Source organism: Mesoplodon densirostris, chromosome 14 (assembly GCF_025265405.1).
Source record: "Mesoplodon densirostris isolate mMesDen1 chromosome 14, mMesDen1 primary haplotype, whole genome shotgun sequence".
NCBI lineage: Eukaryota > Metazoa > Chordata > Mammalia > Artiodactyla > Ziphiidae > Mesoplodon > Mesoplodon densirostris.
The window spans coordinates 74162852-74186357 of NC_082674.1; the positions used below are offsets into that span (position 1 = coordinate 74162852).

General features: G+C 41.9%; 2 protein-coding genes across 7 annotated transcripts in view; one reads left to right on the top strand and one right to left on the bottom strand.

The window, feature by feature from the left end:
* Positions 1–14054, top strand: part of MGAT4A (alpha-1,3-mannosyl-glycoprotein 4-beta-N-acetylglucosaminyltransferase A) — a 116850-nt gene extending 102796 nt beyond the window's left edge. For all 3 annotated transcript variants that reach the window (XM_060116693.1, XM_060116692.1, XM_060116694.1), the window contains exons 14-16: positions 510–576; positions 7881–7993; positions 8123–14054. In XM_060116693.1, coding sequence (XP_059972676.1) covers positions 510–576; positions 7881–7993; positions 8123–8149 — 207 coding nt within the window. In that variant the 3' untranslated portion in view covers positions 8150–14054. The remainder of the gene's footprint in view (positions 1–509; positions 577–7880; positions 7994–8122) is intronic.
* On the bottom strand, positions 8662–23481 carry UNC50 (unc-50 inner nuclear membrane RNA binding protein). 4 transcript variants are annotated; one of them, XM_060116696.1, is made up of 7 exons: positions 23338–23479; positions 22360–22425; positions 21984–22267; positions 21104–21224; positions 17123–17262; positions 16933–17034; positions 14682–15029 (listed from the first exon to the last, which is right to left on the bottom strand). In XM_060116696.1, the coding sequence occupies exons 3-7, from the start codon at positions 22261–22263 to the stop codon at positions 14893–14895; spliced, it is 780 nt and encodes a 259-aa protein (XP_059972679.1). In that variant the 5' UTR covers positions 22264–22267; positions 22360–22425; positions 23338–23479; the 3' UTR covers positions 14682–14892. The 4 variants fall into 4 exon arrangements, with proteins under 4 accessions (XP_059972680.1, XP_059972682.1, XP_059972679.1 ...); XM_060116697.1 differs by lacking the exons at positions 14682–15029; positions 22360–22425 and adding an exon at positions 8662–9669 and having other exon boundaries at positions 23338–23481; XM_060116699.1 differs by lacking the exons at positions 14682–15029; positions 22360–22425 and adding an exon at positions 9694–9882 and having other exon boundaries at positions 23338–23480.
* Between the last annotated feature and the right edge of the window lie 25 nt (positions 23482–23506).

The window sequence follows — 23506 nt, forward strand, 5'->3', positions numbered from 1 at the left end:
GCCTTCATAGAAAGAGCCTTTATTTTGTTTCCTGTTGGAAAGTAACTTGGACATTTGTACTGGGAAAATAAATGAATCATTATTTTACTTTAATGTTTACTTGCTGTTTGTATTTTGAGTCCCAAAATACCATGCAGTTTTAATGCCTGTTGAATAATGTAGAAAGTTAATTTATTGGTCTCTAAGGAATGCTTAATTTCTTTCAAGTTAACACACAGTTCTTTACTTCTGTATATTTTTAATAGAAAACAGCATTCTATTAAATTGACTTAAACTGGAAATTAATTAAAATTAAAAATTTCTAGCCAACAGTATATTATATACAGATTGAGATGGAGCACTTATACTGATTGATAAACCTTTTAAGGTTCAAGACTGACATGGCATTTTCTCTTTTCAGAGATAGCTGTACCACAGATGCCACTTTTATATTTATTAAGATATATTAATAACCTAGATTTGTTTTAAATAGAAGTAATTATTTATAAGATGTTTTTGTTCTATTTTAGAGTGAAGGTTTGGAAATCAGCCAAGAAACCAAAGACAAACGATTAGAAGATGGTTATTTCAGAATAGGTAATACCTACTTGAAACTAGTAAAATGTCCTTTCCTTTTTTGGACTTAGTCCTGAAGTAATTTTAAGTTCTTTTCAGATATCAAGCAGCTTCAGGATTATAAATACCCGTGTACTCTTTTATTTGTTCTCTGTGTTCTAGTACATACTTTTATTATTATCTTGACCCAACTAGGGTTTCAGATCAAAGGTTCATTTCGTGGTTCCTCTTTCTCTCTTCATCTGGTGCTTCACTGTTGTCTCTGGTAGCTAATCCGCCTTCAGCTGCCTTCTGCAGTCTCGTCCTGGATGATCTTAGCTGGCTACTCTCATGACCCCAGCAATATCCGTATGCCAGAGCCTGAGCCTTCAGCCCCGCCTCCCTCCTGAGCTTTAGATCTGTACTGAGATGCCAACTGACAAACTACGTGGAGGCCACGTAGCCATCTACCCGGAGCGTCTGTAATATGGCCATTTCGTCATTGGTCACCATGGTTTGTGCTGTCACGATTCATCTAGCTGCCTGAGTCTAACCTTGGGAGACACTCTGAAACCCCGCACCCACCTTCCCTGTCCATTAGCATAAAATGTCTATTTGTGTCTGAATGTGCATTCACCCTACTGCAGCGATACTCTGCCTCTGTTTCCAAGCCAGTCCACTGAGCCTCTGTAGCTCCCTTGCCAAAACCTAAATGCTGTATTAACCTGGCTGAAAACCTTAATGACCTTCCGTGATCAGATTCCTTAGCTCCCACCCACTTTCGTTTCTTGTTACTTTCCTCTTATGCTTCATCTCTCCAGTCCTAAGACGTGTTCCTCTAATGCCCTGTGCTCCCAGCCATGTCTCTGTCCACTTTCCCTGCCTGAAACGATGCATTGGTGTTTCTCCTCCTGATGAATGCTTTCTGATCCTTTATTAACAAGTTTAGCTGCCTTCTCCTTGGCTCTTCTTACCACAGCGCATGCTGCACCTGTTCTGTGGAATCACGTTTCGTAGCTCAGTTCTGTGCGCTCACCGTGGAAGGGGGAGGGGGCTTTGTTGCTCAAGCATCTCCTGTGATTAACGTAGGACCTGTCCTTTGATGGACATCAACTCAGTGGATGATTATATATTTTCTTTTACTTAACTTAATGCTTCTCCTAGTGGTAGGCAGAAGAGATTATTGGGCAATTAATATTGTAGGTATACAGGACAGAGGCATTCTTATAACCCTCTCAAGCAGTTTTACGTTTGGTGAATGTCATTCAGTGTTTGCTACAAGGCTTGTACAATCACCCTGACTAATTTCTATATAGCTTAGTGGATAGATGAGTTTAATTATTTTCATATTTGGGTTATATTTTAGCCTACCCTAGAAATGTTCATAAGATTAGCTGCGTATACGAGACATTTATTAACCCTATTACCTATGAGTTATTAAATTTCTGAGAATGTTGTGTTCTAGGTTATGAAAGTAGCATAGGAAATAGAGACATTTATATGATTGCAGTAATTTGAAGATAATGACCATCTAAAACATCAACTCATACATATTTAGAACTGGAAGAGAACTAATGGGTGATCAGACATAGGACCTTGTATAACAAAAGTGTGCATCAGAAATGAAAGCAGCTGACTTTTCTCAAGTTCATATAAAAAATTCTGCTCCCTTAAGAAGTATGCTTTAGCTGAATGGCGTGTGAGGGGCTCTGCAGACCTTTTTCTAGTGAGACAACCATAACTGGTGAAAGGTAGTTTTTTAGAAAAGTACAGCAAATAGAGAAACATCAACTCATAAAGTCTGAATCTCAGTAACAGCATTAAGAGTCTGTGGCATTGGAGCCCTGACACGCTCATTACCCACGCTGGCCAAGCTCAGTGACTCGGAAGCTCTACTCTGCACGTCCAGCCAAAAACAGACTCCCTCTCCCACCAGCCCCCACTCCAGGGCTGCGGTATCTCACCAGGAAGGGCAGGCCACTAGCATCTGTCACCTCCCCAGCTCCCTGTTGTAGAAGCTCTGTTCCAGACATGAGCAGCTTAGAAATCTGAGGCTCCTTTCCTTGACCTAACTTCCATTCATCGGGCGAACCTTTGCTGCAGGCACGGCAGGGTGAGAGTCCTTGGCCCTGACCACCTCCCCCAGCCCACTGGTCCCCGCACACTGGGAGAGGTCAGCCAGGACACGAAGGGCTACTGCTACAACCCGGTGCTCTGCTTGTAAAGCAGGGGTGTCACCTTAGCAGGGAGGTGGGCTGCTGTCCCTGCCAGGGGTCCTGAGCAGTGGTGCAGAGATTTTCTCCAGGGGAGAGGCAGGCCATCAGAGAGCTCTGTAGCGCACCCTAAGGGGACTGCCTTACTTGAAACAGAACTTGGGGAAGTTCAAGCCCAAGGGCACTGTGGAATATGATGGAGATTTTGGTGGTAAACAGTTAGGAGGAGACTGGTTGCTACATTCAAGCTAAACTGTAGCCCGTCGAGAAGTTTGACAGAGAGAACCAGAGAAAGAGGCAGCTAATAAGAGCCCTCTGGGTGGGACAAGCCACAAAGACGGGCGCTACAAAGGGGCCTGGATTCAATAGGATCAGACTATGCAGCAACTTACGCCCAGAGGCATTGTGGGAAACAGTAGACAACCAGCTGGCAACTCGTAGAGACCTGATGCGTGAAGGTGGGGTTGGCTGGATGGGTGTGGCATGGTAACTAAGGACAGTCCTGTGAAAGAAATACCAGATTTATTGGTAGGTTAGAATTATGAGATAGCAGAAGAAGAGCCTTTCACAGAGAAACACTGGAAGAAGGAATGGAGCACCGTCTGGGTAGCAGAAGGGCGTCCACAGAGGGCATGACCTTGGAAGTCCCTCCTAATGCCAGGGTTTGGGGATTCCAGTCACTCTTCAGTCATTTCCTCCTTCATTTTCCCCTTCTTTTTTATCTTATAATGCTTACCTACCAGACCATTGGGTTAAGGACAAAAGTGAAATTTGTTGTTTGGAAAGTTAATACATGTACATGGTACCAAATACAAATTTAAGAGGGTAAACTTGTCTCCTTCCCTCTTCTTTCCCCCTCTACCCGGTGCTTCCCAGAGGCAATTGCTATAATGGTTTGTATTCTTCCAGAAGTATCTATTCATAAATAAAAATATTTGAGTATATTCTTCGAAAACACACAATCACACATAAATGGTAACATACTCTACAACCTTGTTCTACATCTTGTTTTTTCACTGGACAAAATACATATATGCATATGGAAGAGGAACATTTTTTAAAAATTGTAAATATTTCAGATGCACAAAAAGATGCAACTAATAATGTAATGAATATCAGTGTACACAGCTCAAGACTTGCCAGTTCAGTTGCTCTTCCCTAATTATCTTCTTTCCCACCCACCCAGGGGTAGCTACTATCCTAAATTTTGTGGTTACCATTTCCATATATGCTTTTACTACATATGTGTGATATATCCCTGCTTGTTTTGAAATTTGATATGAATGATGACATTCTGTAGTCTAGTTTGCTTTTTTTCTCTCACCATTGTGATATTCAACCATGTGGATGTGTGTATCTATGGCTCATTCATTTTCTGCTTTTTTCTCTCACCATTGTGATATTCAACCATGTGGATGTGTGTATCTATGGCTCATTCATTTTCTGCTTTTTTCTCTCACCATTGTGATATTCAACCATGTGGATGTGTGTATCTATGGCTCATTCATTTTCATTGCTGTATAGATCTCCATGGATGAATATATTACTGTCCTGTTTGGTCACAAAGTGTGTTTCCATCTTTTTGCTGGCCTGAACACTTAGGCACATGTATGAGAGTTTCTCTACAGTGTATTCTTAGGAATGGAAGTAAGTCACAACTGCAGTATCTACAACTTTACTTCGTTCTTTCTATTCTTTCTTCAGTCTTTTAATGGGCTGCCTAATATTCCCTTGTATTAGCATATTGTAATTAAATTAGCCAGCCTCCTAATCATGGGCACTTAGATTGTTCACAATTTTTGCTGCAGTCTATATACGCTTTTTGCACATGTGAGAGTATATCCGCAGCATAAAATTGCTGGGTGAGAGTGTTTTAATGAGGCCAGTTATATAATTTGCTAATTATTTTTCTAATTAAATGAGCTCATCAGGTGACAGATTCAGGTACATTATAAGTTAAAATGTTTCAAGTTCCACAGCATTTTTCAGCCGTGAATTCCCTTCCTAACTCAATATAAATAATACTTTTTTTGTAGCATACATTCCCTACCCCAGTCCAGTGCCAAATAAGGACATACTTTTATGAAATAAGTATTAATTTTTTTTTAATAAAAACATTACTTTGGCAGTTCATAAGTTGAATATTTCCTGTACAAATGAAAATGAACTTTCTCCAGTATGGTTTTTCAATTTGAATGTATCTTATCTTACTATGAGCCTAGTCAATATATTTTAAGACTCTAGAATTGACACATAATTTAACGGTTAGCTAACGACAGCCCATGTGCCAAATGTGGCCCACTGCTTGTTTTCTAATAGCCTGTGAGTGAAGAATGTAGAATTTTTTTTCATTGTTTATTTTCATTTTTAAATGGTTGAAAAAATAAAAAGAATAGTAATATATTGTGACATGTAAAAACTAGAAAATATTCAAATTTCAGTGTCCATGAATAGAATTTCTTTTAACACAGCTATGCTCATTTGTTTATGTGTTGTCTGTGTACTTTTATGCTACAACAGCAGAGATAAGTGAGAAGTTGCAAAAGAGATGGCAGTGGTGCTCTCCGTGCTTTGAATTGCTGCTCAGTGCACTACAAATAGCTTTGATGCGTTATAATTTGACAGTGTTTAAAGTGCCACACACATAACTCTACTGTGACATTTTAAAAAAAATTACCAGTGATTATCCTCATGTCAAAACAGGAAAAGTGGACTTTGAATGCTGTGCTTTTTAACACAGTGGAATGTGGGTTGTTTTACAAAACTAGATGGCAGGTTATGTGGTTATTATGTAGTGACACAAGAGCTGTGCTAAAGAGTACATTACCACTACTAAGCACTCACAACAATATCCCCAACTCACAGGAAAGCAATGGTCAGAAAAATTAGAAGATTTAAAATATGATATCTCATCACTGAGAATTTCTTCACAAAAATAAAAGATTCAAATGACACTGTAACCAAAGTGAGTTTCAAACTGGCTCATGTGTTAGCCAAGCAAGAAAACCACTTACCAATGATGAGTTAATTAAATCATGTTTAACTACAGCAGATACGTGTGCCCAGAAAATAAACTCATTTCGGACCATTAGGCTTTCAGCAATAACTATTGCTTGAGGAGTTGGGGACTTTGGGAACCATATCAGTAGTCAAAAAGCAATGCAAATTATTTGAGCAGTTTTCTTTGGCTCCTGGTGAGTTGACAGATATTACTGATACTGCCTAGTTGTTATTTGGAGTCAATGCCAGGTTTGAAGTGACTGAAGAATTGGTCTCTGTGAATAGTCTGTAGAGAACAAGTACAGGCAAGAACGTTTTCAAGCCAGTTGAGAAAACACAAAGTTCATACAAACTGAAGTGGAATCTGCTAGGATGTTTTACAATGAATGGTGGTGAATATATGTGTGGAGGAGAAGAAGGCTTAGATGGACAGATTTACAAAGCTTGCAACAACGTAAGGTGTTTAAAGCCTATGGTTATGTTATTATTCATCAGCAGGTGCTTTACAGAGAGTATTTGAGTCTGTCGTATATCATTAATTTATTGAACCAGTAGTGTTGCCAGTGAACTTTACTCTCATTGACTTCATCAACATCAGTTCTGTGAATTTTTGTCAGAAATAAGAACTGAATATCCTGACTTGCCCTGCCACACAGCAGTTCTGGGGCTTAGCAGTGATAAAATTTTATTGTGGTTTGTTTTTTGTTTGGTTTGGTTTTGTTTTAGCTCTGAAATAAGATTGAAAATTTTCCAAGTGAAAACTGCCCTCAACCACTATTATCTCTTTGAGAATTAGTTTTTTGCTTCAGACTTGATAATGTTTCTTAATTCAACCTAAAAGTACAAGACAAAGCAGTGCTTATGTGCAAAACTTGTATTGCATTCAGGTCACTTTGATGACTATTAATGTTATTTGAACTGCAAGTAATAATATCAAGCTAATTGAGGAGCTTCCCCCAACCTTTGATTGAAAGTGATTCATCTGCAATGTAATGATGAGGCAGATATCAAAGAGAAGAATCTAATAGAATTTTACACAGATACCTTCCAAGTCATGGACATGCTCCATTAAAGTCATGTGCTTGTGGATTAATAACAATATTTGCAGTATCTAGGCTGTGTGAAAGGAAGCATTCAAGATAAAATATATCAAATCTCATTATAGATCCACATTAACAGATGAACATTTGCAATCGATTTCAATGATAAGGAACACTAACTTTGAACCAGTTAATTTAAGTATTATCCCCCCATAAGGAATTACATGCTCCTTAGTATTAGCAGAAAAAAAAACCTTTGTTACTACATTTTGAATTTCATCAATAAAAATTTTGTGAAAATTAGTTTTCTCTTTTTCTATACAAGTACCTGGATGATATTCTCAGATGCCCTCTTGACCCACAAATCCCCAAATATTTACTATCTGCCCTTTTTAGGAAGTTTGCCGATCCCTGGCTTAGAGCAGTGTGGCTCAGAACAAACCATTTTCCTGTCACTTTTTCAGTAGCATTTTTGTTGTGTTTTCTTGCTGTTTCCTCACAGCAAGAAAAATTGAGTACTGAGCATGTTATCTTCTATAGAACTTCTTGGTCCTTATCCTTACAGGAGAGCTTTTTGAGCTTATCATTTATAATGGAGTTTTATGTTGGAACTGCCTTGAGGAGGTATCACCTTTTAGTTCCATCTAGATGTGACCTTGGAAACTGCTCAAGGCCAACCGTTGTGAATCTAAGCACTGAAATTTGTTACTCCTGACTTAATCCTCAAAGTGGTCAGACTGAAAGATGGTACAGAGTATATTTTGTAAGGTTTGTGTAAGTCACATTTTGCTAAAAACTTGTGTGTTAGTTGAGGTAAGAACAAATATTTTGTTTTTTTTTAAATTTGCAATAAGAAAATATATAGCTCTGCCTCTTTAAATAGGTTGCTTCTCATGTTTTTAAGCATATACTACTTCATGAAACGTTTAAAAGTTGAATAAAGGTAAAAAGAAGGAAATAAATTCACCCATGCTCTTTGTGTAAAAACATCCACTAGAAATATTTTGCTGTTTTCCTTCCCTGCTTTAAGTCAGTGATAATTTATGTGTGCTTGTTTCAGTCTACCCAATGAATGTTGATTTTTACTTTGAAGGGAAGTTTGAGAATGGTGTTGCAGAAGGAATGGTGGATCCTAACCTAAACCCCATCTCAGCATTCCGACTTTCAGTTATTCAGAATTCTGCTGTTTGGGCCATTCTTAATGAGGTAAGACCATATATTAAATCAGTGAAACTGCTTAGATTCTACATTTTTTACAGCATTTGGATTTCATAATTAAGACCTTTTTGGAATTGAAAATTGCCATTTCATGCTGTTCACTATCTTGTATTTCAGATTCATATTAAGAAAGTCACAAACTGACTATCTCCTAAGAAACCAACACAATTTTTCCCTGTGAATTTGTTGATTAAAGATGGCTGAGCATGTACCGTTTTTTGGTAACTTGAATTCTACCTCTTGTGAAATCTACTGTAGATGATTGTCATTTCCACTTGGAAAATGAATCTTCCATGGATAATTGTATTCATTCGAACCTAAGCTGTCCTCCAGTTTTAACTTGACTCAGACATTTTACAGTTATGACAGCCTGTTAATATGACTTGTACTATTTTGGTATTACACTAATACATAAGAGTTGTACATATTGTTACATTCCTTAAAATTTGAGAAAAATTAATGTTAAATACATTTTATGAAGGGGGTACTTTTGAAGTTCATTTATTTTACTATTATAGACCCTCTTTTATAGATTATCAGGGATTATATATATATATATATATATACACACACACACACACACAAATATACATAAAATGCTACGGAGTTAATTTATTAGAAACACTTAAGAAGTACATATTTTTGTGCAGTAAATTTTTGAATCAATACTTTTTTTGAAAGCCAGTTACCGTGCTTTTTTAAGTTCTTTCTATATTTTTCTTTGGAAATGCAAACATTACAAGTTAATGCCATTTTTCAAATGCACTGCCATTTAAGAATGATTCTAGATTGATTTCCTAACTGAAGTACTTTTATAATCACAGTGATTCTGAAGAAAATATTTTCAAAGGCGTTTGTCATTCCTTAAAGCCAAGATTTTAAAGACCAATGTCCTTCTTGAGGGTTATTTTACTATACTGTGTATGGTGTGTAGCCACAAAAAATCAGTCTGATACATTTTAATGTGCAGGGGTGATGCATTTCAACCCAAATTATCATAGACTGAAGTCATTACATTTCCTTTGATATGTAAAATGACAGACTCTTCTCTTTTAATCTTTGTCTTTAATCCATGAATTAGAGGCATTTTCTCTTTCCTTGATGCTTTTATATCTGCACTCCGTGAGTTCTGACAAAATGTTTTCTAGGTAATGCTATTGTATGAGTCATAATTGGTTTAATTTTAAAGAAAAACAAAATTGTAATGTTGTTTTGGTGAAAGGTATTGTAACATTTGTGTTTTTCCAAAATAATTTTATTCTATCGCATTATGAACTTGTAAGTAAATTCACATCTGAAGAGTATTTATTGCTCTTAAACATGCAGTTCCAAATGATATCACTACTATAAACAAAAATATTATCAGCCTTAGCAATCGGTGATCTTTACAAGTCTTTTACTTTTACAAGATTATGAATTATCAACATCAGTTCCCAACCAGCCTGGTGTCCTCAGGTGGGTTGCAGGTGGTTACAGGTGTGCAGAGCTTGAATCTCCTGAGCTTTCAGAGTAGCCAGTGGCTGAGGCCTCTGGCAGCTGGAGGTTCTAGCTGGTTGCCTTTAGCCTGGAGGAGCGTCACCTGGTTACCCAGCAGGCTGAACAAACAGCTTCCAGACAGCCTCGTTTTCTGTGCAGTGTTATGCAGTGAAAAAGGCTGGGAAACACTGATAGGGTACAATTATTTCCATTACTCCATCTTTGAATAATTCTTAGTTACTTCTCTTGATTAAAAAGTTACATGTTGCCAACAATGATTTCTTTATGTCCGAGTCCAGTTAAAAATTTTTGTTCAGGTTTTTAAACTTTACTTTTTATTTTCTTTATGTTTTATTTCCTTCCCAAATCTCCTTGGCCCAGCGCCTAACAGGGAAATGTCACTGCAAAAGCATAAACCTTTCATTACAAAATTGTGGCGCCAGCTTTGCATACTAAATTACTGCTGTAACAAATAAGTATCAGGAGGTAAAAATCTGGAGGAATCCCCTTGTTTCCCTGCTTCCCAAGTAGCTAACTCTGACTTGAGGCAGAAAGGCCAAGCTCTGAGAGTCTAGGGAGGTGACAGTAATTGCAGCTCCTGGCCATTTGTTGGGGTGTCTCAGTCTTGAGACTGGGCCTTAACGCAACCAGCTTTGTCCTGTTGTGCTCGGTCTCCCCTCCCAGGCTTAGCTCATCCCTCCTGTTCCTGAGAAGACTTTCAGCCAAATCTTATCCATCTTGCAAGGACTCTCCTGTGCACTCCTTCCTCCCCATGGATTTGTTACCAGTGCCTCACTGAGCCCAGAACAGTGCCTGACACGTGGCAGGTGCCCAGGCAGCGTCTGGGGAAGGGGACCAACTGTTCCAGCCCACACTCCTCTTTCTTTTTCTTAACTCTCTTTACCTACTGTCCTTGCCACACACTCACACACACACTCAGCTGTCTACTTTGTTTGTGGCAAGTGTGTGTGCACATACACGTAATCACTCTGGCCAAATGTCAAGCTCCTGCAGGCAAGCCTGTAAGTCATGCTTCCTGGCTTCCTCTGCTGCACAGGTGCTCACGGACCCTCGTGTTAGCTGCGCTCTCCTTTCCCCCAGCTTCCACTAGACAATTAGAAGCAGCCAGGCTTGCCTCAAGCAAGCGATTATAGTGGTTGCCCTTAAGAGTCATGTTAGGGACTGAAGTATTGGGACAGAAGATGAGGGGACCTGGAACGAGAGGAAGTACATAATTGACCTTGAGTGGACACTGAACCACTTTTACCCAGAGTGAGTGGGGAAAAGTACAAATGGTGGGACGAATTTTATTTCTATGTATGTAGATGGCATGATGTCTCTGGAGCTGCACTGTCCTCTACAGTAGCTACTGGACACAAGGTGGCTATTTAAGTTTAAATTAATAAAACATTCAGCTCCTCAGTCACACTAGCTCCCTATGGCTAGTGGCCACTGGGTTAAACAGCACAGATATAGAACATCTCCATCACAGAAAATTCTGTAGCACAGCACTGTCAAGAGTGCTAATATGAACTTTTAGAATCCAGAATAATGAATTCACATCATGAGGCTAAAAGCAGACATGCAGAATATATCGTAGTGCAAATGATGATGAGTATTTCGGGTGAGAAGAGAAGGTTGAGGACCTAATTCCAGGATTCTAAGATCCAGTTTCTAAGTTCTTTAAGTCTCATGCATTCTTTACAGCATTCACTGTCCCTACTATGTAGTCCCAAAAGAGTGACAACTTGAGGATGAGGTTCCAAAACTTGTGTGATTGACAAGCTTTGGAAAAGTGAATGCACATGGATTTAGCACACAGCCTCTAGACATGTATGTGAAGGTTAATTCAGCTGCTGGAGATGTCTTTGGACAGGCTCTTTAAGTCAATTGCATTAGTAAATAGTTAGAAGGTGTTATTTTAAAAACTTCAGCAACGCTATGGAGGCTTCTTTTTAAATATGTCATAATAATGAAAAAAGTTGTCTTCCGACAATGCTGTCCTCAAAGACAAGTGTGGTTATATGGAAACAGCATGTTTGGAGAGATTGCTCTAATTAATAGCAGTGAATGTTTGTAGCAGCCAGAATTCCATGGATGACCCCCCCCCCCCCCCGCCCAATGACTTTGTATATCCTAACCCTTTGAGTATGTGTGGAACCTGTGAGTATGATCCATAATTACGTTGTACAGCAAAAAGGAGATTATCTGCAGACAGCTAATCTAATCAGGTGAGCCCTTTAAAAGCAGAGTTTTCTCAGGCTGTCAGAAGTCAGATTCAAAGCAGGACTTGCAGCACCATGGCTGGTTTAAGATGGAGGAGGCCACATGAGAAGGAATGCAGATGGTCTTAAGCTGAGAGGCCCCAGCTGACAGCCAAGAGAATGGAAACTGCAGTCCTGCAGCCATAGGAACTGAACTCAGCCACCAACCGGAAGGAGTGTGCAGGTGGACTCTCCTCCAGCAGTTAAGAGCTCAGTCCCACCAACACTGGATTCCAGCCATGTGAATCTCTAAGCAGAGAGCTCAGTCCTGCCTGCCTGGACTTCTGGCCTACAGAGCTGGGAGATAATAAATGGGTGTTGTTTTACGCTTTTAAATTTGCCGTGATTTTATGCAGCAATAGAAAATGAATATGATACTTAAAAGAGGTGAAGCGGAGAAGGCTTCCTACTTGATTCCCTCTGGTATGTTGGGTATTTCTTGATAAACTTATGAATAAAGTCTTGCACTAGCAGATCATATACACAGGCCTCATCTGGGATTCTCTCCCAGAGACCTCAGTTAATCCTGTTTGGCAGGTTGTTGGCAAAAACTTGCAGCACCTTTGTAGCGTTTCATGAAGGAACCGCTACATGAGATTGCAGGAGCAGGATCCAGTGTGTAAGGAATCTTTTTCCTGGAATAGGTGTCACTTTATGTTGATTTAGGCTGCTCTGAGCCTGTCAGTTATTTAAGAATGAGGAACAGTGGTATTTTAAGTAAGACATTAAGAGAAAAAAAAATTATGCTTTTATGTAGAGACCAAATAATCTACTCTGTATTGAAGGACTTTTTTTTTTAACCAAAATTTATAGTCTAAGCACAAATCAAATCCTATACGTGCTGACCAAATTTTTGTACTTAGGGAATACTTTTCAAAATACTTCTCTGCTTCCAAGCCGTTAATTGCTAATGAAGTTTAATTATGGTTTGTCCATTACTTTTTGTGCTTCTTTTACTATATTGCTATAGCCTTGATGTAAGAAAAGTTGAGCTAAAAGAAAGAAAATGAGAGGCTAACATTATTGAAAGGTCAGAAATTTGAGTCATAATCATATCTGAGGTCCTAAGGGAACTTAGACATCTGACCTCTTTAAAGAAAAGGAAACTTTTCAAAGCTATGTAGCAGTGTTTATAGTGTATGAAATTTAGTTTGATAGTTGTAAATTATTAATTATTAACCTTAACAGATATATGCCATGATAACATGCTTACTTTATTTCTTCAATGCATGTGAACCTACAGTGCTGAAGAGACCACTACTACAGTATTACTAAAAAACAACAACAACAAAGGATTTGTTATATATATATATACATATATATACCCATATCATCAATGCTTATGTAGAAACTCTTCTCTTCTTACCTGAAACACGTGCTTCACCTGTTTGGGCACTAGCTAGAGCATTTCCAGAGGAACAACCAAGAAAGAGCTGGCACTCCAGTTATGTGTGAGTTGGGAATTTATATGTCGTTCAAAAACGTGAACTGAATGTTGAATGGGAAACACTTTGTGCGGAAAAATGTTAGGAACAGTGGTGCTAAAATTGTTCTAAACTAAGGATTGTCTGTTGTGGGGAACATTCAATACTCTTGGACACTAGGGAAGCTGTTTAATATGTCACTTGCTCCTAGTGGCTTCATGGTATTAGTAATTAGCAAATTGCCCTGGAATCAAAGGTTTGGTACTTTAGTTTGATTAGCATTCCATTATTTATTTGAAATACTCAGTGTTGGCTGAAATTGGGTGAAAATACCTTTTGAAGACATAGTCTCTGAGCCTTAAAAATGGTGGATATCGACAGTACTGTAAGATGCACTGCCAGCACAGTGGATACTTTTCATTTCAGTGTAGACAGTCACATTTTCTAAGACAGATTTAGAAATCAGCTGATTAAACTGTAACAACTGTTTCATTTATGGAATGAAAAACTGAAGCATTTTTCCTTGAGAACAAACTTTGTTTGGAAAGGTTGTCTTTGTAATTGGGGTGTTTCTGGAAGCACCCCTGGGAGAAGCTGCCTGAGGAACTGCTTTTCCAGGTTGTACCAGATGTTTTTTTCTCCGTAAATGTATTGTACATATTTTCCTTACAATGTCTCCATTGGTTGAATGGGTAATCTCTGTAGTAATATTTTAGGTACCTGTTGGATTTTTAAAGGCAGATTATTTATTTTCAAATTTGCTGCTATAACTGAAAACCTGAAAACTAGTCCTGTTGACTGTGCCTTTCATCACTGTTTCTCTGTGCCACAACCGTTCATGTGTATTTGAGATAAAGAAGTTTAAAAAGCCATGTTGAATTCAAGACTCCTAATAAAAATAAACAGGTAAAACTTCATGGGTACCAAGCTTTTTTTATTATTAGTTTTGCTTAACACTGATATAATAATAGTTTACTGGTACTGTTTTCAGTTAGAAAACAGGCGTAGATTTGATATGTGGGTTTTGGAAAGTCTTTGAAAAAAGAAAAGCAGACCGGTGTTAAGACCGTGATTATCAGTGTCATGCAGGTGTTCACTCAGACCTTGCGTATGCTACCATACAGTCCCCGGAGTAGCCTCCGGGGACCTCTTCGATCTACTGTATTTTGTTTGTTGGGTAATTTTTTTTTTTTTTTTGCATGAACAATGGCTGTTAATGATATTTAGAGCCTGTAGTACAGTGATTCCTATTTGAATTACAAGTAGAGGCTTTTGAAGGTTACACTAGGATCCTGTGGCTTATATAAAAGTTTAAAATGCAGCCCATTAGAAATGGGGCTGGACTTTGTACCTTGTCAGTAACAGTGGGGGAGGGGAGAAGGGGAAACATTATCACCATGTTCTCCAAATGGATACTTTCAAAAATAATTCATATTAAAAAGTTTTACCTTTCTCTTTTCCGCATGCCCTTAGTACTTTGCACATATTCTCTGTGCAGAATAAAATACATGCTTTTGTTTAAAAAATATTTATTATAGAAATATGTACATTTAATTAGTTTTAAGGAATGTACTAGATAACGGTGTTAGCCTATATATTTCTTCAAATTTGCAAACTTTACACCTTTAAGATATCTACAATGATAGTTTATTTACAAGTTTCACAAGAAATCACCACCTCACCAATACTGTTGATGCATCTAAGATGTAAGAGGCTCCCTGTTTCACTTCACTCTGTACTTGTAGAAGGAGCACAGTGTGTGGGTGAAGTTCCAGCCCAGCGCTAGTGACAGTCCATAGAGCAGGATGAGAGGTGCAAACGGGTAAAGTAGAATCACTGTGTTTTTCAGAAACGGCAGTGCTGGAAAAGGAGCAAACGCACATGCATTGGTGGGAAAAGTAAAGGACTAGTAAACAAGCGTTCTGGAAGACGGCTTCCCCCACAGCACGACGGGCCAAGCAGGCACACAAACTGTGAATCTTACTGAAGCATCTTACTGACAATGCTATATTGCAGCCAGAGCAATATTACTACTCCTCTGTGTTTGTTATTTCCTTCTCATTCATGGCTGTGAAGAAACCAAGCAGAGGTTTCTCAGCACAGAGGCTGAATGAGAAGCAAATCCAGGACTGAGGTTAAGAGTGAGGGTCAAACATCACCAATATTAATGGACGCAGTGGTGAATTTAAACCTGTGATGCTTCAGAAGGCTCCCATCCTAACGTACCAACAGAGATGGATGATGTTATAGGAAAAACCCCAACTTTCAGCTATTTGCGATTCCCCAACGGGGGAAAGCATTACACGTCCACTTTGAGAAGGTGAGATCTCAACTAGTATCCCAGACTTTAGGAAAGAACTGAAACTCACATATAAAATCCATCCTCAGATATCCGTGTTTGTTTCTTGCTCATGGCTTGGTTAGTGGGTCCCTACCCCATGCATTCTAACCTAAATATTTCTCATACAAGTAGTCCTCAAACCGAAACAGCTGTGCTCAAAGAATCTTCTAAATCGTAGGGAGTTACCAGGAGAGTGATCCAAAATCCACTTTGAGAAACTGTAACGTGGCAGTGTGCTAATGACATTTTAAAACTTTCTCAAAACGTGAAAATTCATTAGAAGCCTAAATATAACATGTCACAAACATTTCCCCTGAACTAGAGAAAGGACTCCCAATGCCCCAAACAAGGTATTACAATGTGGGTGGCAGGGGGGTTTCAGTGGTTCCTGGCAAAGCCAAGGGGGCAAGCGTGGGAAGCTCTCACCGTAGGAGCCAGTCACATGTGAGTACAAGTGGCTTGTATTTACAGTAAGAGCCTAATCATCTAGAGTGACAAGAAAGGAAGGGCTAAGAATATAATGCTAACAAATCATAAGTAAGGTCTCTAGATTTAATCTAACTCTATTTAATAGCGATTGTTTCTTAACATACATGAAGAATAAATATGGTTCTCACTCATACTATGAAAAATGAATCGATAGCAGGATGTAACAATGAATTCACAAACGTCCTGAGCTCAGCAGAAGCTGGGCCCAATCTTCTGTGATTATCTACAGAACCTCTCATCCCTAAGCTTCCCCAGTCCAGCAGGTGGCCTGGCACCTGGCCTTAGGCCCAGACTGTTGACGCGTAACCACCTCTGCACCCCTGGGCACTCCCCTGCTCCTGAGCCCCACAATCTCCCTGTGACGGGTGAACTTTGTGTACTGTGTCGGGTCCAGTATATGATTGTGAGCAGGATTCATCTATTTTAAACACAGATGTTGACAAAATAAAGAGTATTTCAAACCCCCCCAGCCCACAATCATAAAACAGAAAATGAAGCAAAGGTTTTAAACATGCCCACTCATCGGACCCAACCCTTTCCTCACTCTGACTGCCGGTAACCCAGAACCCACAAGCCTGGGAGAAAAGGAAGAGGAAACTGATCGTGGGTTTCCTGCCAGTAACTTGGACAGCATCAATATGGTTTAACAGGGTTCCCTGAAATTATAAAATTTGTTATATACCAGCTATGCCACCTGCTAGCTGCGTGACCATGGGTAAGTTACTTAATCTCTCTGTGCCTGTTTCCTCATTTGAAAAATGGGGACAAGTAAAGCTGTACCATGTATCTGTAAAGATTAAACGGGAGAATTCCTATAAAACACCTGGGACAGTGCCTGTAAGAGCTCCATGAAAGTAAGCTAATTGTATTACTGTTAACAACTTTTCCCCTCCCTGTCGTGTTGTCAATCAACCAAAAAAAGCAATTACTTACCACTGTATCCTAGGAAAGTTACGTAGATGTAGTAGCCAACTGCAACCAACCATAAGGTATTTCCAACTAAATATCCAATAAATGTGTCTGTTAGGATGACATCTGCGGAAGAGACGCATACAATGAATCTCTTTTCAGTGGGTACAATGAAGACTTTTTGATAATATGTTGAGAAGTAACTGCTGCTTACGGTTGATGAAGAAAAGCTGGATAAAATGCAGAATGACGAGGAGAGGGTAGAAAGCGTTCAGGTGCACGTCGAAGGCGTAGCCCCACTCCACGTCATAGTCTCTGCTCTGCCGCTTCACCAAATACTTGTTAGAGACAAACCTGAAAAGAAAGCTAACATTTGTTTCATAGTACAATAAAATTAGTTATGAATATGTACCGACTACCTTCTATGTCCCAAGCTTTATTCCAGACATTTGGAGATACAGTGGTAAACAAATTTCTGCCTTCAATCTCGTGGGAGTAGTCTGACAACAATACAAATAGCTGTCTGATGGTCCTATGGAGAAAAACAGAGCAGTACAGAAAGACAGAGAATACAAAGCTGAAGTGTTACCTATGGTGATGGTCGTAAGAGAGCGACCTCTGGGTAAAGTCCCAAGGGCAGTGATGGGAATCCCCCGGGGCAGGGCATTCCAGGCAGAGGGGAGTCCAAGCACAGAGGTGGGGGGGGTACAGGGAGGTGGCCAAGGGCCCCGCAGGCTGGAGGAACGGGGGAGGGGCGCAGAGTGCCTGGGACAAGTGAGAAGATACGCGGGAAATGGAATCCGAAAACCAACGGGAGCCGGACCTTACAGAGCCCGTGGCCACTGTCAGACCTTTGGGCTTTTACTCTTGGTGGAATAAGAAGTCACTGTGGAGTTCCAAGAACGTCCGACCTACCGTACTGACAGGTCTGGCTGCCGGTCTGAGAACAGACGCCGGGGACAAGAGTGGAAGCGAGAGGCAGACGGGAGGCTGCTGCGAGCAGGAGGTGAACAGGGTGGCAGAGCGGAGGTGCTGCCATGGGGCTGTGTTACCGCTGGACGGCAGAGCCACCAGGACTAGGTGGACTAGACTAGTGCTAGACCTGAGTGCGTTAAAAACAGATCGGTCAAGGACGACGGAGAGATTCTGGCCGTAAACAAACGGAAGACTGCAGTGCGAGGTGGGGATGCCGGTCAGTCTGGAGTAAGAAGCATAGAAGGTCTAGAGTTTAGAGGAGAGGTCCAAACTGCGGATATAAACTCGTCAGTGTGTAGATGATACTAAAAGCCACGAACCCAAATGCGATCACCCAGAGAGTGAACGCAGAGAACAGGTCCAGGCCTAGGACCTGGGTCTCCCCCGCGGAAAGGTCAGGGAGTCAGGAGGAACCAGTAAAGAGAGAGGGGCCCGCGGTGTCTCCAGCCACAGGAACAATCACTCAGCTGGTGTCTCTGTTCCACAGCGTGGCCTAATCGTTCCGTTAAATGACGAACGAACGAGAAGACAGACACCCAGGTAACAGAAAGACAGATTGTCAAAGGAAAGAACAAAAAAGATGATTGTATTATAAACACGGCTGTGGAAATTCAATGGACTCATCCACGTGTGATTTCATTTTAAGGATACCGTTAAGAAAATGCTATGCCTAGTGAAAATAAAAATAGAAAAAAGAAAGAAACGAGGGAGAAGGTGTTACAGTACTAATAAAGCAGTCCTGTACTCAGTTATCTGAAAGCGGCAAGACAGTGCTCGGATCGAGCAAACGAGCTCGCCAGAACACCTTCCACTTCAGCCGAGAACCTGGGCCATTAAAATGAATGGAATAAGCATCTAGCCCACTACTCAAGTTCCCACTCTGGGGTCCTGCTGCCGCCCCTACCCCTCTGCTTAGCCCCTGAATGGCCGCTTTCCAGGCTTCTGGCCTCCTTCCGAGTCTCACCTCTAGAACACAGACACGCCTTCTGAGAGCTCAAAGACAGCTGTGATGCTCCCCTCCCACCTCCGTATTCATAATGCCAGTCATGCCTTCATCTTGGCCAGACTGTTGCAGCTTCCTAGTCACCTACCCCAGTGGCCAATGAACCTTCACTATCAACAAGCCTCCTGAACTCAACACGTCCACCATGGAATGCTTCACTTGCACCGGCCACTGACTGCTAAGCCCCAAACTCCCAGGCCGTCCCAGAGGCCCCGGGTCCTCCTCTTGCCTCCCCTCATCTACTTCTGTGCCACCACACTAGCCCGGGCCTCCTGTGCTCCAGTGCAGACCCCACGACTGGATCCAGCCTAGCCACTCTCTCCAGCTCCTCCGTCTCCACTGCCATAGAGAGGATCTTTCCTGAAGTGTGAACTGGATGGTATGTCTGACTTCAAAGCCTCCAAGCTCCCCACCACTCCCCCTCCCTCCTACTCCCACATGCAGCCTATGAGCTAAAGTCCAGTTCTTTTCTCTAAACTGCATTTAGGGCCAATTTCTCTATTCCCATCTCCTCCCCAGCCATCCAGTGGCCCCTATGCTCCCACACCTGGCACGCTGTTCCACACCTCTCTGCCTTCACACTTGGTGCCAGGAATCAGCTACCCCATCTGCCCAAATACCTCCTCATGCTGGCTTCTGTGGCGCCCCTGGCGTGACCGGAGTCACGCATGATTTCTATTTCTGGTTCCTCACACGATTCACAGCACAATGTAGTTTCTCAAAAATATACTGAGTCCTTCTCCAATGAACTCAAACTATGATACAGACTCACACTAAAGGTACTAAACTCCCGGCTTCTGCGACCCTCCAGGTCGCAGCATCGCAATGCATTCGAGGCAGAATGCCGGCTACAAACTATTTGTTTGAAAGCCTTATTTATTGAAATTTTTTCGCCTAGCATGTTTCCCTTGGATATCTTGATAATGAATATGCGACTTACATTGGTTAGCAGTACTCTTTTTAGGCCATATTTTAGAATCTTAGGTTAACGATGCATTGCATTTTCCGACTACCTAGCACATACAAGACCTCTACTGGACTAGTCAGAAATTACAAAGCAAAATAACAGGTTGGTATCATCAGAGGTTAGCGTCTCAGAATCTTGCTTAAAATGTTAACAGCTACCATTTATTGAGCACAGACTATATGCCAAGTGCTTTTCATACCACAATCTTTTCAAATACCTCATACATAGATAATCAACTCCATCTTCCAAAAGAGAAGACTGGAGCTAAGAAGTACACAGTAAATGACTGAGCTGGCATTTGAACCCAGGTCTCTCTGTGACTCAGGTTCCAGTGTTTTCTCTGACATACGTCCACCACCACCACCGGCCCCCTGCTGAGCTCACCCACACATCCACCCCTTCCGCCAGCCCCACAGGAGCACTGATCAGGGAGAAGGCGGAAAAACCAAACACCAGATTTATACTCAGTATACTACTGTTGGTACAGCAAACCCAGGCAAAGTCAGACTGAGAACCCAGTCAATAAAACCCATGTGTGTGGCTCAGAAGAAAGACACCAAAATTTTAACCAAAACAATCCTTTTTCAGGTGTACTTCATTTCATGTCAAAGATGCAAAGTAAGGGCTTCCCTGGTGGCGCAGTGGTTGAGAGTCCGCCTGCCGATGCAGAGGACATGGGTTCGTGCCCCAGTCTGGGAAGATCCCACGTGCCGCAAAGCAGCTGGGCCCGTGAGCCATGGCCGCTGAGCCTGTGCGTCCGGAGCCTGCGCTCCACAACGGGAGAGGCCACAACAGTGAGAGGCCAGCATACCGCAAAAATAAATAAATAAATAAAAATTAAAAAAAAAAAAAAAAGATGCAAAGTAAGATTCCATAATATAACCCTCTACATCTTATACCTCTAGAAGTGACCCACTGGCAAAGGCAGCAGAATATTGTGCCGTCATCCAGACAGCTGAAGCAAAATTGGCTAACTGCATAATATTTTTGCAAAATCAAAATTTTTGTTAATACGACACAATCATTACTTCAATTCACTTATCTGCTGCGCTTTGACAAAGCAGACCATCCCCTTAGAGCATTTTCTGATGTAGGTACCGACACAGGAGAACAAGGTGTATTAATCCTGGCAGCCAAAATCGATGCTTTCAGTTCATCTATCTTGTTTCAATTTCCATCAGCTGCTCTCTGAAGCAAGCAAATGGAGGCTCTACAGCAGCATCTTAAGAACCAAAGTTAACAGTACTTACCACATTAAGGTTGATATGAGAAGGCCGACGCCTACACAGTCTATGAATACAACCCAAAGGAGCAGCTTTATTGTCTCAAAAAATCCCATGTCCAGCACAAAGCCAAATCCTATAGTGGACACTGAAAGAAAGATTTACAAGATGTATTCAGGAACTCTGCTAGATTCTAGGGGTACAGGGCATGGTCTCTGCCTTTCAGATGCCCACTCTAGTGTGGGAGACAGGTATGTAAACCCCAAAGGTGTGTTAAATGTAATTGATCAAGAAATGCAGACCACCTTGGAACACAGAACTACCACTGAGATATCTGAAGTTTACTGAGGAGGCCCCCGTCTGTCTGTGGTTCACCAGGGTAGCCCCAGCATTCAGAACACAAGCAGCACTCACATATTTTTAAGTCTAGTTAAAGGTGACAAAAAATCCAACACCCTAAAGATGGCTCAGACCCTTTGACTGCACTATTGGAGAACTAAAAGCAGTTTCTCAAGTTCACATTGGTACTGTCAGAACTCTCATTCTGGATTGGCCTGATGGTGAAATGCAATTTCTAACCTCGGTAGTCCTTTTTCACAGTAAGTTTGCATTTGGGTATCAATTTATTTATCATGGTAGTTAAAAGACACAGAGTGACTCTGTCCTCTGCTTTTGAAAGTTCTGAGGAAACAGTTGACTCTGGCACCTGCTTGGGACTTTTAAAATCAGAAAGAATACCACCTTCTTTCATGTGAGGAGATTTCTGAGGCTTCAGAGAGGAAGAAAACAGCTTCAGAGATCCCCAAATTGTGACTCACAACATGCTGATAACAAAAGATTCTCCAAATGACAAGCCCAACCTGAAACGCTCATTTATTCTTCAACTCTCCTGCAGACAGACACTTACCACAGAGCCAGAGACTTAACAGGACCAAGAAAGCAGGGTCATCTCTGGCCCACTGATCCTTGGTCTGCTTCCGGTAATGAAAGTTTCTATAAACTCTCTGTGGGGAAGTGAACAGGTAGAGCATCTGCCAGACAGCAAACTCAAAGTCCATCTGCCGGAAACGAAAAAGCCTCCTCAGGTATTTGTAGCGTTTTGCTCCAGCTGTGTGTCTGGCCGCATCCCTGGAACTCAATACCCCGTTCCCCTGCACTGGGGAATTCACTGAAGTACTCGGTAACATCTTCCTAGATGGAAGAAGAAAAAAAATTCTATTCCTAGTCATCTGAAGAAACTGTCAGCTATTAGCACCCCTCTTGTGAGTTATGAGAGAAGTTACCTTACATGTCGGCTCCAATCCCTGCGTAGAGGCAGGGCTCAAAAGCGAGTGGAGTTGGTTCTGAGGCTGCAGAAATGATCACTGCACTTCAGGCAAGGGCTACCCCACGCCCTCTGAACCTTCATAATAACACTTTCATAGGGTCCACATTTTCCCCACACTTCACTTCCCTCAATCCTCAGCTTCCCGCTTCCCGCCCCCAACTCCCCGGCAGGAGCAGTGATACTGATGGAGCCAAAATTTGCACTCAGGCAGTCTGGCTCAAAATTCCACCTGTCATGTGGGCTCTCGACCATCAAGACTTTAAGAGAAAGCCTTTGCTGAAGCCAAACAGAAACGATGTTCCCGACGAGGTAAAATAAATGGCCTATCTCACAGGTCCATCAGCGCACGACCAGCAAGCAACTCGTTCATGACTATGTGATGTAAAAACAAAGCAGAACTCAAATGCATAGTGTTTTACTTCCTGACTAGTTCAGCAGGGGAACGACAGCGTGGGAGTTCCGGTCCAAACAGTCTGAAGCCAGGGGAGCGCCGGTCACCGTCCGGCCCCCACGCCCCGCCCCGGCAGCCCAGTGTCTGGCTCCACTCCCCAGGCCTCCTGCGGGACGCCAGCGGCGCTTCCCGGGCCCTACGGCTCCCCGCCGGCCCGGGGCCTCGGGTAGGGCAGCCAGATTTAGCATAAAAACACAGGACGTCCAGTTACAACTGAATCTCAGATACAAGAGTAATTTTTAATATCAGCAGGTTCGAAACACTGCGTGGGACATACGCAGACGAAAACATTCTTCGCTGGTATCTGAAATTCAACTGTAACCAGCCCCCCTGAATGTGTCTGGCAGCCCCGCCGCAGGCCGAGCAGCCGAACCCGGGCGCGGTCACTCCAGGGCCGGGTGACGTGGGGCCGCGAGTTGACGGAGGAAACGGCCCCCGGGCGAGCCCGAGTCGCGCGCAGACAGGGCGGTCAGCAGGCCTCACCTGGAGCCCCGCGGCGGCCTCCACCGGCTCCAAACTGACCCGCCACCGCCGTACAGCAGCCGAGCCCAGCTGCCGCGGGGCCAACTTCCCTCCCAACAACGTCGTTGGCGCTGGGGGCGCGGCGCGGTGCGTCACGTGACCCACTTCCGCCGCGCGCTCGGCCTCCCGG

What these genes read in the sequence shown, in the direction of transcription:
- UNC50 (XM_060116695.1), bottom strand. Translation starts at nt 22,263, where the DNA reads ATGTTACCGAGTACTTCAGTGAATTCCCCAGTGCAGGGGAACGGGGTA. An exon ending in GTTAAGTCTCTGGCTCTGTG is followed by an intron (nt 21,225 to 21,983) that starts GTAAGTGTCTGT and finishes TCTTTCTTTCAG; the next exon opens with TGTCCACTATAGGATTTGGC. An exon ending in AACTTTCCTAGGATACAGTG is followed by an intron (nt 15,030 to 16,932) that starts GTAAGTAATTGC and finishes CTCCTTTTCCAG; the next exon opens with CACTGCCGTTTCTGAAAAAC.